The 12,874-nt window shown below is 39.6% G+C and overlaps 1 protein-coding gene, 1 long non-coding RNA gene and 1 pseudogene across 2 annotated transcripts; 2 read left to right on the top strand and 1 right to left on the bottom strand.

Annotated features, from left to right (window-relative positions):
- Positions 1–634: 634 nt before the first annotated feature.
- Positions 635–5,801, top strand: LOC103955960 (annotated as a pseudogene).
- LOC125473089 lies at positions 2,033–3,035 on the top strand. Its single transcript, XR_007255011.1, has 3 exons — positions 2,033–2,489; positions 2,769–2,872; positions 2,985–3,035. It is a non-coding gene; the product is annotated as an uncharacterized LOC125473089 (long non-coding RNA).
- Positions 5,802–6,232: 431 nt separating the features above from the next.
- Positions 6,233–10,027, bottom strand: LOC103955968 (molybdenum cofactor sulfurase-like). Its single transcript, XM_009367888.3, is given in 2 exon segments — positions 6,233–7,694; positions 7,697–10,027. Coding segments are annotated over 2 exon segments (2,868 nt in total). The 5' UTR covers positions 9,527–10,027; the 3' UTR covers positions 6,233–6,656.
- Between the last annotated feature and the right edge of the window lie 2,847 nt (positions 10,028–12,874).

Genomic DNA, 12,874 nt, shown 5'->3' with positions numbered 1-12,874 from the left:
AGCATTTTATAAAGGTCCCAACTTTCAAGTTAAAAAAAAATGAGAAAAATGACGAGAAGCAAAGTTTTGATCAACTTACAAGCTTTCTCTCTTGAAGATCTTTTTCCATGGAAGAAGCCATTGGAAGAGAGAGAGAGAGAGATACTGAATGAGTGAGAGTTGAGATGAAAAAAGAGCCTAATTTAAATGTCTGCGTGTTAGTATTACGATTTGGTAGTATTCTTCTTCAATTAGAAATGAGAGATTTTAAGTTCGAATTTCGTGGATGACGAATTCGATACCAACTTAAGCTATCCATTGTGTAATTTAGTCGAACTTCCCTTTCTCAGTGTAAAAATATCAATATATAGGGGAAAAAAAAAAAAAAAAGCCTGTGGTCTGTGTTTTTGCAATCACCGTTGGATCTTTCTCATTTGATCTGAACCGTTTATCATGCCATTGCTTTGACCACTTCTGATCTCTCATAACAATTTCTCTTGTACTTTCTTGGTTACTTAAATTTTTGTGTGCTCCACACTGCTAGCTCCTTGGCAGGTCAGAGACTCCAGAAATCAGACCGCCCAATCAAAAAGCCACAAACTTTTGATATGCTTTTGTACAAAACAGAAAATCTACCATGTCAATCAAATCAGAGTTTTCTAAAATGGTTTGACTCTATTTTTTTTAAACTGAAATGAAATCAGGTGCTCGGAGCATGGTATACACGAAATCTTCGACCGTTCGATTATTGACTATTACATTTTTGGCGGCACAATCAATCCTATATATGTCGCAAAGTTCATAAAATGGGAATTACATTGACTGATTTTTTTTTTTTTTTTTAGTATATTGATATTTTCACTCGAGAATAGAGAGTTCTGTTAAGCGACTCAATTAGACACATGGTCAAACTACAAAATTCATTTTTGTAATTTGGCTTCGCTTAAACCCCCAGCGTAAACCCACCAGGGCCACCACCAATGTAACCCCCTACCATGCGCCACCTCCTTAAACCCCTCCGTCAACATTGCCGCCGTCTGCGTTGGGCCCCCATAAGCCGTCGTCAACGGCGTCACCAAGGCCGCCACGGCCGCCGCAGAAGCCCGAGCTTCAACTTCCACGACCATCCGTGGGAGGACTCCTACAGCTGGATGTCGAAGCTCAACGACAAAGTGGCGTTGCGCCACCTGGACATGTACATGGAGCAAGAGGAGAAGTACACGGAGGCCGTCATGTCCGGCACCGACCGCCTTCAGAGCAATCTCCAGGCCGAGATGGCCTCTCGCATCGCCTCCGACCTCTCCACCCCTCCCCTGCGCTGGGGCCCCTGGTATTTCTGGGTTTCCGATGCTTGAGAGTGAGAATCAAATGCTTTCAGGTTCTACTACCGGCGCGTGGAGGAGGGGAAGCAACTTCCGGTGCTCTGCCGGAGACTCGCGAGTTTAAACGACGAGTTCATTTCGCACAAATCGCCTTCCTCCGGATTCGATTTCACATCGGGGAAGGGGATCGAGCAGAAGCTCATTGATTACAATCAGGAGTCCCAAAGATGTGGGGGTAAATTGCCAATCATTTACTAATTTATGTTAAAAGCTGGAAATTTTTTGTTTGGTTGGGAATTTAGTTTGAGTTTAATTTTGTGTAGGATATGCTTACGACGAGTTATCGGAAGTGTCGCCGGATCGTGGGTTTATAGCTTACACAATGTATGATAAGGAGGCTGACTTGTTTATCTGTCAGGAATTTGAATTCTGGTGCATTGTATAGTAAGCCGAAAGTAGAGTGTGTTTCGAATTTGGCTTGGGCCAAAGACGGGCAGGCATTGCTTATGTTGTCACTGATGAAAACAGGCGGCCATATAGGCTAGTATTATGCGAAATTTTACTGTTTATGCATGTTATTCTGTTTTACCGGAGTGAAGTGTTGGTAATTCTAGCCTATTTGGTCAATCAGGATATATTGTAGCGGGATTGGATCAACCGATGATGATGTTTTGATTCTAGAAGAACCGGATGAGGAAGTTTATGTTAACATTCGACACACTAAAGATTTCCGTTTTGTGACAGTGTATCCTTCTCCACCATGTCTTCCAAGTTCCAAGGCATACTTTTGAAGATGACTCTGTAATAGTAATTGGCTAAAGCATCGATTTTTGCATGTGGTCCAATATTCTCCTTGGTAGGGTGTACCCGGTTCGAAACTCCCCACTTCCCTAAATTATTGTAATAGTTTTGAACCCTCCGCTTCCCCTTAATAATAATAAATTAAAAAAAGAGATATAGTAATTAGTAATTGTGACCTTATTTTAGGTGTTTTTGATAAATGCAGCTAATCCATTGTCCGGGATGAACTTAGTTCGGGAGTGTAATGGTAAAGCACATGGCATACTTGAGCATCACCAAGGATTTCTTTATCTGTTTACGGATGCTGCTAAAGCGGACCAGTCAGTTGATTACCATTATCTTCTTCAGAGTCCACTGCATTCTTCTTCCAGTCCAAGAATATGGGAGGTCTGTGGTTAACTATGTGTTACGTTTGTTTCTCATGTCAATCTTTCATTTTTTTTATTTTATTTTAAAGTTTTCTGCTTTTGAATGGTTTTTGTTCTCTCCTTGTGATATGCCCTATAGCAGTTCTCTTTGTTATTAAAATGATTTTTTGTTAGTAGCTTTTTTCTCTAGCATCAAGTATGAGCATTTCAGTTCGACTATCTGTTTTATCTGAGTATTTTTCTTGTTTAATGTGGATAGTTATCCCCAGGCGTTAATTTACTATCTGATTTACTGCAGAATGTATTCGGTAGTTATTTTAAGGGAAGGGCAAAACTTTAAACTTTGTTCTGTCACTGTACCTTTGCCTGCTGGGAAGGTAGGTTAACAGCACCAATTTTGGGGTATGTCATATGTGTGCATCATGCATTGTTATCAACAATTTCAATGTAGAAGAATTTAAAATTTTCTCTTGACCGTTAATATTCTCATTCTTTTAACCTCATGTTGTCTCAGGGGCCAGTGCACCTAAAAGAGCTTCAATCACTATTCCTGCCTCTTCCAAAATATGTTGCACAAATTTCACCTGGACCAAATAATGATTACCATTCACCGGTGATGCGCTTTACAATATCATCGCCTGTGGTATGTGAGTAAAAGTGATCACTTCTAAAGATTGTTGCAGGATTCTTCCATAGATTTATGCATTCATAATGTGTTTCCATCAAAGAAAGGAAGTTAAAATGTCACGATTGTAATTTGAGCTTCTTCCTTTTCTAAGTGGGCTGTGTAAATTAATCCTTTCGCCAAACAATTTATCTCAAAATTTCCCTTGTCTACCCAGCTTGGTTTAGAATTTGCAAATTTTTAGATGTTCTAGGTTTTCACTTTTCAGATTAGGTTTATTAATAAATAAGCACAATATGCATCCTTCTGTTTTAAGATTACTGAATGTGCACTACTCTGGAGTCATCTATCCATTTGTGTTCCATGTCCAAAGTTCAGATTATGAACCCAATCTTCTTAACTTTCCCAGATTCCAGATGCTGTGGTGATTATGACCTGTCAAATGGAAATTGGAATATCATTGAACAGCAGAATATTTTTCGTGAAAGAACACGAGTTTTGTTGGAACAAATTCCATAGAAAACATCAACGAGGAAGCCATAAATTCAAAACCTTTGAATCTTATAACTGATTCCAACTCTGATGATGCTCAGTTGTGGAAAGATCTTTCTGAGTTTTATGCTTGTGAACAGTATAATGTATCTTCTTATGATGGAGTTTTGGTTCCATTGACTGTTGTATACTCCCGCAAAAACAAGAAAGAGGATCAGAACCCTGGATTGCTTCATGTCCATGGAGCTTACGGTGAGCTTCTTGACAAGCGATGGCGCAGTGAGTTGAAAAGCCTTCTTGATCTTGGTTGGATCTTGCGTATGCTGATGTTAGGTCTGGTTTGTGTTGAATACCATTTCTAAGTTATTTGTGGCTTAATTTCAGGCATACTAAATAATTGACATCATCAGCATTGCAAAACTCACATTATTTTTCCTTTCGAAAGAGCCTTGTGATTGCCTACTAACCATGTCTGGATAATATTTCCAGAGGCAGAGGAGGTGGAGGTAAGAAGTGCCACCATGATGGAAGACGTACACAGAAGACTAATTCCATCAAAGACTACATCTCCTGTGCCAAATTTCTTGTTGACAGAGAGATTGTCCATGAAAACAAACTTGCTGGTTGGGGTCATGGTGCTGGAGGACTCATGGTTGCTTCAGCCATCAATCAATCCCCATATCTATTTAAGGCTGAAATTTTGAAGGTAAACATGGATCTTCTTCCGCTTTTGGTTTTTATTGTCATTTAGGTTTCTGATTAGTTCTTGTTGTGTAGTTTTGATGTAGTTTGCTTTGGTTAAATAGACTTTGTTCCTTCTAATTTGGGTTTTGTTTTGCTTCTCAACTCGAAGAGAATCTCATCATAATTTCTTGACAATTGTGATTTGGTAATTGAAAGATGATTGGTAATTGAGGGAAACTAATGCATTGGGAACTTCATTTTTCAAGCATATGTTTATGAGGCATTTCATTCTTTATCGTTTGTATTAAATATACTTAGTCACGCTGAATTTCTTGTGATTAGCTTCAGAAATGAATTCATTTGCTCTGTGCTTCAGGTTCCATTTTTAGACGCAACAAACACTCTTCTCTCTCCCATTTTACCGCTTACAGCTGCTGACTATGAAGAGTTTGGATACCCTGGGGACATTGATGATTTTCACGCTATACGTGACTATTCTCCTTATGACAATATTCAGAAGGATGTTCTTTTTCCAGCTGTCATGATATCCTCATCTTTCAATACACGGTAATTTTTCATATGCCCTACGTTAATTTTCACTTTTTAACTGTTTTGCAAGGATGTAAATATTCTCACAAGATGAACAAGGAGGATTTTCAGAAGTCAGAAAAACAGAAAGAGTTGGCAGCGTGTTCATGATCTATTTGCTTGACATGTTTCAGGTTTGGAGTTTGGGAATCTGCAAAATGGAGCTTTTCGTTAAAGTTCCCTACTGCTTAATCTAACAACAGATAAGTGGAGGAAAACAGGTATCTCCAGTGCAAGGAGTCGGCACTGGAGTCTGCATTTCTTATAAAGGTGATGGAATCATAGACCCTAGATTTCGCTTTTCCTGTCCGTAGTGCATCTGTTCATCAGCAACAGAGAAGCTAGCGGCCAACCAGGATCGAATCAGGGCAAAACTTATCGGTTTCCTATTCAAGTTTCAGATTCCCTTTCAATCACTGTAGGTCTTCATACACATGGTCTAAAATTTAGTTCATTATGCTAAACCAACCTGTGGAATCAAGACAAAAGATCATCCCCGGAGAAACTATCATGTGGTACTATCGCGTGGAAACCAATAATCTGTATGGCACAAGTTGCTTTCAACTAATATGTTCATATTTTGTTCAGTACATTTGTCATTGAAATTAAAGGTAAGATAAAGGTGGCATTATCCTCTTAATTTTTTACCTTATCTATTTGGAGAAGCTTTCTGTCATATAATATTTATATATATATATATATATATATATATATATGTAAGTATGTCACTATCTTGATATAATAGTTTCAGTTGGCAACTAGAAAAAATTCAATGGGATCAAATTTGTCGACCGATCACTGTCATGACCCACGCTGGAAAAGTTTCCTTCAGAAGTTAAGCTTTTCCCAAATACCCACTTCCCCAACAAGAGGTTCCTAAATAATGTGGGATGTGTATTTGCTGGTTAGGTGTCATTGCTTTGTTTCTTTACAATGACAGCCATAAATTATCAGATTTTAAATCTCAATTGTCAATTCTTGAAATGGTCAACGTTTGAGTGATATGTCATCAATGTTTGGTTGATATTTGATTTAAAACTAAGATCAGCCGGAAGTATCATATTATAAATCTCAGTTGTTAAAATAATTACTATTTAATTGATACGTCGTCAATTGATCATTTCATTTTCCATAATACCAACTCTTTAAGAAAAGCACCCCAAAGCCTTACACAAATAAAATAAAATAAATACGTTGTTTTATTAGGTGTGGACACGGTTCGATTAAATTTAGTGACTAAAAAGCACCGGTGACAACCGATCCAAACCAAGCCGTCATTAGGCAGCTCCGTTTGCCGGTTTTCGAAGTCTGGTAGGGCAAAACTTATCACACATCTTCATAAGAACAATGCTAAAAAGCAAAAGAGTGCAAAATCAAAGGATCTTTTTTCACAAGTAATCAATTATTTTATACCATGAATTGTACAAGAGCAGAGTGTGAGTAATGGGAACAATTCCAATCTAATTCTGCTTTTGGATTAGAGATTTGTATGATTTTGCCTAAAACCATACACATCTCTAAACCAACTCTACAACAACCCTTTCTTTCTAGCAGAAAATAGAAAACAAAGGAAACATAAATCTACAACAAAACCTAAAAGGCGAAAAACGAGAATGCAAAGGTTAACAGATTCATCTACCTGCATCCATGAGCAATTTGTTGAAGAACAAAAGAATGCAACTTCACAGAAAAATCAGGATCTAGGGCCGGTCCATCCCTTCGGCGTGGAAACCATCAGCTCGGATGCTCAGACAGTGGTAACAAATAATTTCACCATCAAATTGATCATTTCGTTTCTCAACTTTGAACAATATCATGGACAGATGTTACAGATTTCGTCTCAGATTCTTCATAGACAGTTGACAGCCCACCCTCTCTGATAAAGGTTGGATTAAGAAAATTTGCTATAAAAGCCCATAACTTGTAAACATCTTCAAAGTTGGTAAGGAATCCCAGAGAAGCTGTCACAACCTCAAGGCGTACAAACTCGCTTTTTTTACCATTTCTGCCGTTCTCCATTGGCCTGCAAAGGGTAGCATCTTGAAGATTCAAAACACCATTTTTCTGTCTTGGACTATCCATGATTCGTATGTGACTGAGGATACCAACGCCAAGTGCGATTCCTTCTTTTTCAGCCAGCTTCTGGACAACTTCTGGATTGATTAGCCCTCTATTCTGGTCTTTCACATTAAAAGCTACAGCTGCTCCCCTTTCGTATTTTATTTTTGGGCCATAGATGTCAACAAGATTTGTTCCTTTGTCTTCATCTGATCCACGCAACCTTAGTTGTAGCAAAGAGGTCACAAGCCAATTGACCAAAAATCGCAGCCGGGAGGTGGTTTTATTGAGACCTAACGTATTAACATGATCAAGATGCCGGCATATTATCTCAGGTTCCCTTCTGTCCAAGTCTTGCCCATCACCATATGCTCCATCACTAGCGGACTCTTCATCCTCCAAACTAGTTGCAGAAATTTCTCCTGTCTCAAGATTATGGCTTACGTGGTCTTTTTCCGCACTAAAGGACACCCTTCTCCCCCGGCTTGGTTGCTCATTCTCTTCCAAACCAAAAAATCTACCATTTCCATATTTACTCCCCTCCCTTCTCCCTAACAACCTAAATTCACCTTCAGTTTCTCTTCTTATGGCACCACCTCTAATCTCTGTGCAACTTCCAATGGTTGATCCATTTTCTAGGTTCTGATGCTGATAAGTGGAAGTTGAATTTTCGTGACAAAATCCATTTGTGCCAGAATTAAACACTGACCCATTGGACAAGGGTTCGATAGTTCCACATTCTTCTTGGATCTCTCCATTATGATGATAAGAAGCCCTTCACCATTTTGTAAAGTGGGACATGCTTCTGCAAATTGTTCTTCATTGACCTCCTTGACACAGTCCAGCTCCTGAGAAATTGATAGGACAGCGGCGTCAAATGATAGCACATGAGAGTCATCATGTAGCCCTGAGTTTGCCTTTTTATCATCAAATACGGGGCTGCCATACAGCCTAGAAGCAGGTTTTGGGGAAACTTGCTTACAATTCTTCCTGCCAGAAAACCAAAATGGAGGCTGAGGAGAGGCAATCTTATGTTTGTTAATCTGACTAGAATGGTCGGAACCCATTGGGCTCTGACCCAAGCCAATCCAATACGAATTGTCTGATGAATAGTCTTCACTGAAGATTGGACTCTTCATAAGCTCCCCTGCTGAGACACTCTCAGCTTCTTCAAATAAGGTGCTCGTCCCATCCCTGTCTGAGCTGTTATCGTGATCCATCTCAGTCTCAAATACATCCCTGACCTGAGAGGATGTGTATGCTCCAGAGAATGCAGGCATCTGCTTTCCCTGCCGAGTTTCAGCGGTTTTCTCACCATTTTCAGTTACTTCATCATCCTCAGTTCCAGCCATTTTGTCCATACCATCAACCGAATCACTAAGATATAAAGGGTATTCAGGGGTAATCTTCACCATTCCAGACCCAGTTGACCCTGACTGATTTTGAAGGCATCCGATTACTGATTTCTTAATCAGAAGGCAGCCAAATCCAGTTGGATCAAACCCAAATAACTTGTAAAACGATGTGATGATAAAATCAGGGCGGAAGAGTGACAGTCCAAGTGAATCCATGTCTTTGGGACCCAAAGACCCTGCATCAAGTAAGACATGCCAATTGTTCTGCTGAGCCAGTGCCATCCATTGGTAAGAATACTTCGCCCCAGTAACTCTAGACTGCACCGGAAACACAAAAAGACCAGCTGCGGAATCCTTCTTCCTCCTCTTCTTAATTGAAATCTCCTTTCTCAAATCAGTGGAACAGAGTTTGAGGGTTGGCCATTTAAACCAAGCACTGTGCACCTTTGCACCCTTCTCTCTAGCACTCTGAGCCATCCAATTCACAGACTGGCTCTCATAATCGAACATCGTCAACAATTTCTTGTTCGTATGAAAAGGGTACGATTCAGCCAACAATTTAAATGCAGAACCTCTACTCACAGTAAAAACAAGACCATACTCACTCTCAGGAATGTTCAAATAATCCACAATCCAAGTTTTTATATCATGTTCCACAGTGCCTTTCTCAGCACCACCATAAAGTGCATGATTATTCAAATTTGCAGTTATCTCAGACAAGCTAAATGTAGAAGAATCCCAATAGTGCAGTGTCTGAAGGTACGAAAAAAGCCCAAACCCGCAGTAATCAAGGCATACCTTTGGAGACAAATGTGCATACTCCTCCACCCTCAGCTGATCAATCTTCTCCGAAGACTGGTAATCCGGGTACATAGTGAGGAACTTTGTGAACGCTTCATGGAGCTCAGGGATGGCGTTTTCGGACTCGAAAATCCGGTCAGCAGCAAGAGCAGTGGCACAAAGAAACTCCCGCTGGGCATGGAGCCTAGCGAGCGATCTGGACCGTCCAATCCCCTCGTCCTGGTAGGCAATGGCCTCAGACTCCATGTCCTGAGATTTGAAGAGAAACCCATCTTCCGAAGCTTGCTCCAGAGCCTCCCTGAGCTTGTTTTCTTGAAGCTTCCGGAGAATTGACGAGTTTTTCTTGGCGTCGGAGTTCGTATCCGACCCATCTTTCTTTCTTCTGCTGCTGCTCTTCTTGTCCAGGAACAGAGCAACGCAGTGGGAGAAGGACTTCCACAGTGAAAAATGCATGAATCCCTAATTCCTCTTTTGGGAATTGAGATTTAGGGGAGATTAACAAAACCCAAATCTTGATATATTGAGATTTGGGTTGAATTTTCAGAAAGGTAGGAACTTTTACAGAGATGGGAAACCCCCGATTTGAAAGGAAAGGTGGGTACTTCTTCCAGCTCAAAAATCCCACCAAACGTCAACTGTCAGTGCGGCAGCACATTTAATGGGAAAGAAAGCCCACCACTACCACCACCTCACGAAATGCTCTCATTTACTCAGATTCTGTAAATCCAAAACACATAGGTGTGTTGATTTGGCAACCCCCAATACCCTCTCTCTCTCTCTCTCTCTCTCTCTCTCTCTCTCTCTCTCTCTCTCTACAATCTTCTTCCCATACCAATCCCTGGCTAACAAACAGAGAGAAAAAGGGCATTGACTTTCATAAACCGAATGCCAAATGGTGCTTTTCTGCTCTGTATGTGCATTTTTTTTTGGCCTTCCAATTTTCAATCAATCAATCCATCCATGACAAATTAACAGTCAGGCTTTGGTTTTTTAAACTGTTGGAGGTGGGACCCTTTGGAGCCACTTTCCTCTTGCGGTCAATGGTGAAAAGTCAAATGATCAGTTGGCTGATGCTGAGGCTAGCTAGAGGTGGGCAAACAGGCACAGAAACCGCAAGTCAGGGCGAGTACTTAAGGTTGGAGACGGGTACGGGCTGGTTCCTATTTTATAAAAACAGAAACTGGGCGGGGCAAGGCGGGCCTTTAAAATGTTCGGTTTGGGCCGGTTCTTGAAGTATAGGAAACGCAGGTACCCGGACTGGCCCGTTTGTAGTTAGAATGGACGGATGAGATTGAAGAGATCATCTCTCCATCCAATCTGAATCGTTGGTTTTAGGTTTGCTCATCCTCAAACCTATCGAATTCAACTGTCACTCTCACTATGTCGATCAAGTCTCTCTTGCCGTCTCCAGTGTGTCGTCTCCTTCCCTCCACCACCCCAACAACACGACGGCCTAGACAACCACCATCTTCTTGATTTGTCATCTCTCTCTCACCTCTTTCTTGCCGTCTCGATTTGACATCCCAAGGACCCAGACTTACAGAACCCAGCCACCCCACCACCATCTTCTTGATTTGTCACCTCTCCTTCACCATCTCGAGTGCGTTGTCCCATCCCCTCATCAAGGAGGACGAGATTTAGATCCTGCAGGTTTACTCCAAGGAGATCAGCAAGCGCATGCTTGACACTGTCAAGTCCAGGAATGTCGTTGCTTCCACTACTCAAAACGGCACCATAGAGTCCGAGACTGCGAGCTCTGCAGTGGAACCTACCGCTGCTGCCACTAGTGAGGATGCTAAGGCTAAAGAGTACTAATATCTCCATGTGTGTTAGGTCACTCTTAGCTTCATATTAGGGCTTTCATATCAAGATTTGTTCGTATTTATCATGGATTTCTTGTGATGCCTATATAAGAAAATGTATTCCCCGACTCAGCCCAGCCCGTCTCCTTTGTACCCGGGTCTGGTCTGGTCCCTTCAAATTTGGGCCTGGCCAAACCCATGCCCACTCCTATATGAGGCTAATTCTCTCCAACTTGGTAGCCTGAATGGATTTTTCATAACCCCTCAATCGAATGAGGATGCTCTCCAGATTCTCTTTGTAAGGATGATGGGGATTCTCAAATCGCGTTCATTCATCGTACATCGTGTGGTCATAAATCATTTTAAATATTTTTATTTAAAATTAAATATGAATAATATCTGACGAAAACTGACCGCACAATGTACGATGAATGGACACAATTTGAGGATCCTTAGAATCCTCACAAAAAAGATCCGGAGAGGATCCTCATTCTCCTCAATCTATCATTCCAATCTCAAAACAACTTTTTTCAACATATTCTTGGCCTTTGAATATATTATTTTGGGGAAAGAGATCATCTCCGGATCTCTTCCACCTAAACCTTCTTATCAAATAATTTGGGCATTTGAATTTGATCCAACAGCTAAAAACACGAGCCCATTTTAAAAGTTATAATAACATTAGCCGTTTGATCAAATTTCAAGGGCTCAGATTATTTGATGAGGAGGATTAGGTGGAAGGGATCCAGTGCTTATTTTGGGATGGGTTCAATTTTTTTTTTTTTTTTTTTAACAAAAGATAAGATTGTTAGCATTCTTTGTATGCACGTAAAATCGATATTTAGTTCATATGGTGTCATTATCCAATAATTACTCATCACGTACTCAAAAAATATTCTCAATGTTCAATGAATGATTGCCACATGGTAAAACGGAAACATGAAAGAATCTCTCAACCGTCAACCTAAAGAGAAATCATTTATTATCATTGAATTTGTATACTTAGATTGTTTTCACTTCGTATCTTCAGTGGCAGAGGAGTGTGGCTTCAAAGATTACATTTTTTTTTTTTTTTCCTTTTCTGCCAAATACCTTAAATCCACAACCAAATTGTACATGAAAAGTAGAAGTTTGGTTGCTTTGAGGCATCAATTAATGCCCTAAATTATTTCATGCTGCAGTTTTGAAGGCTTATAAATAAAGGGAAACTAATGAAAAATAGTTTGAAAATTTTGAGTTTTAACGAAAATGACAAAAAGGCGTTGTAAGTGAATAGTATCAGGATTGACTTATTAAAGTAAAAATATAGTTTTTTGTTAAAACGAACAGTACCGGAAGTTTTTTGTTAAAATTCCCTATAAATAAAGCATGGATCTTTCTTGGTTTGAACTTTTAACTGCCTTTTTTGTTTGGATGCTTTGGTTAAATGGGGTTTAATCTTTCCCTTATAATTCCCTTTTTTTTGTTTACTTTCTCATTAAATATAACTATTCTCCTTTATCACAGTATTCAAAAGAGGTCGACTTACTCTTACTTAAATGATATTTCTTTTCGCAATGTTATAATATGGGATAGTGTTTTTCTCACATTTTTTTACTTTTCACACTTTTGTTGATTTTTATTCATTGATTTTCATCAATTTACTTTTTATCAGACAATAAAAAATTAAGAGACAAATGTGTGAAGGTAAATAAGGTATACGGATAGCACCACTTTATAACGTGTTTCAAGTTCGAGTATCCTTCCTTTAATGCTCTTTTGTTAGTTTTTTACTGATATGAATAGGTCCAATAGGATCTGGAGTTTGGTTGTGGCAGCTGAATGGATGTGAAAAAATGCAGGCAGCTCTTTAATGAACCGATAAAATGAAAAAAGTGGGCAGCGCTGAACAAAAAGTTTACGGTGGTTCATAATATTTTATATTCCGAGATTTTTAACTATTAAATTTTAATTATTATATTCTTGATCAAGATTGTAACAATTAAAAATTTCAAAATAT

This window comes from the organism of the source record quoted next, unplaced genomic scaffold (genome assembly GCF_019419815.1).
Source record: "Pyrus x bretschneideri cultivar Hongxiangsu unplaced genomic scaffold, Pyrus_bretschneideri_v1 Contig8, whole genome shotgun sequence".
Classification (NCBI taxonomy): Eukaryota; Viridiplantae; Streptophyta; class Magnoliopsida; order Rosales; family Rosaceae; genus Pyrus; species Pyrus x bretschneideri.
Note: the sequence above shows the minus strand (reverse complement) of the source record. Positions and strands in the feature narration are given on the sequence as shown.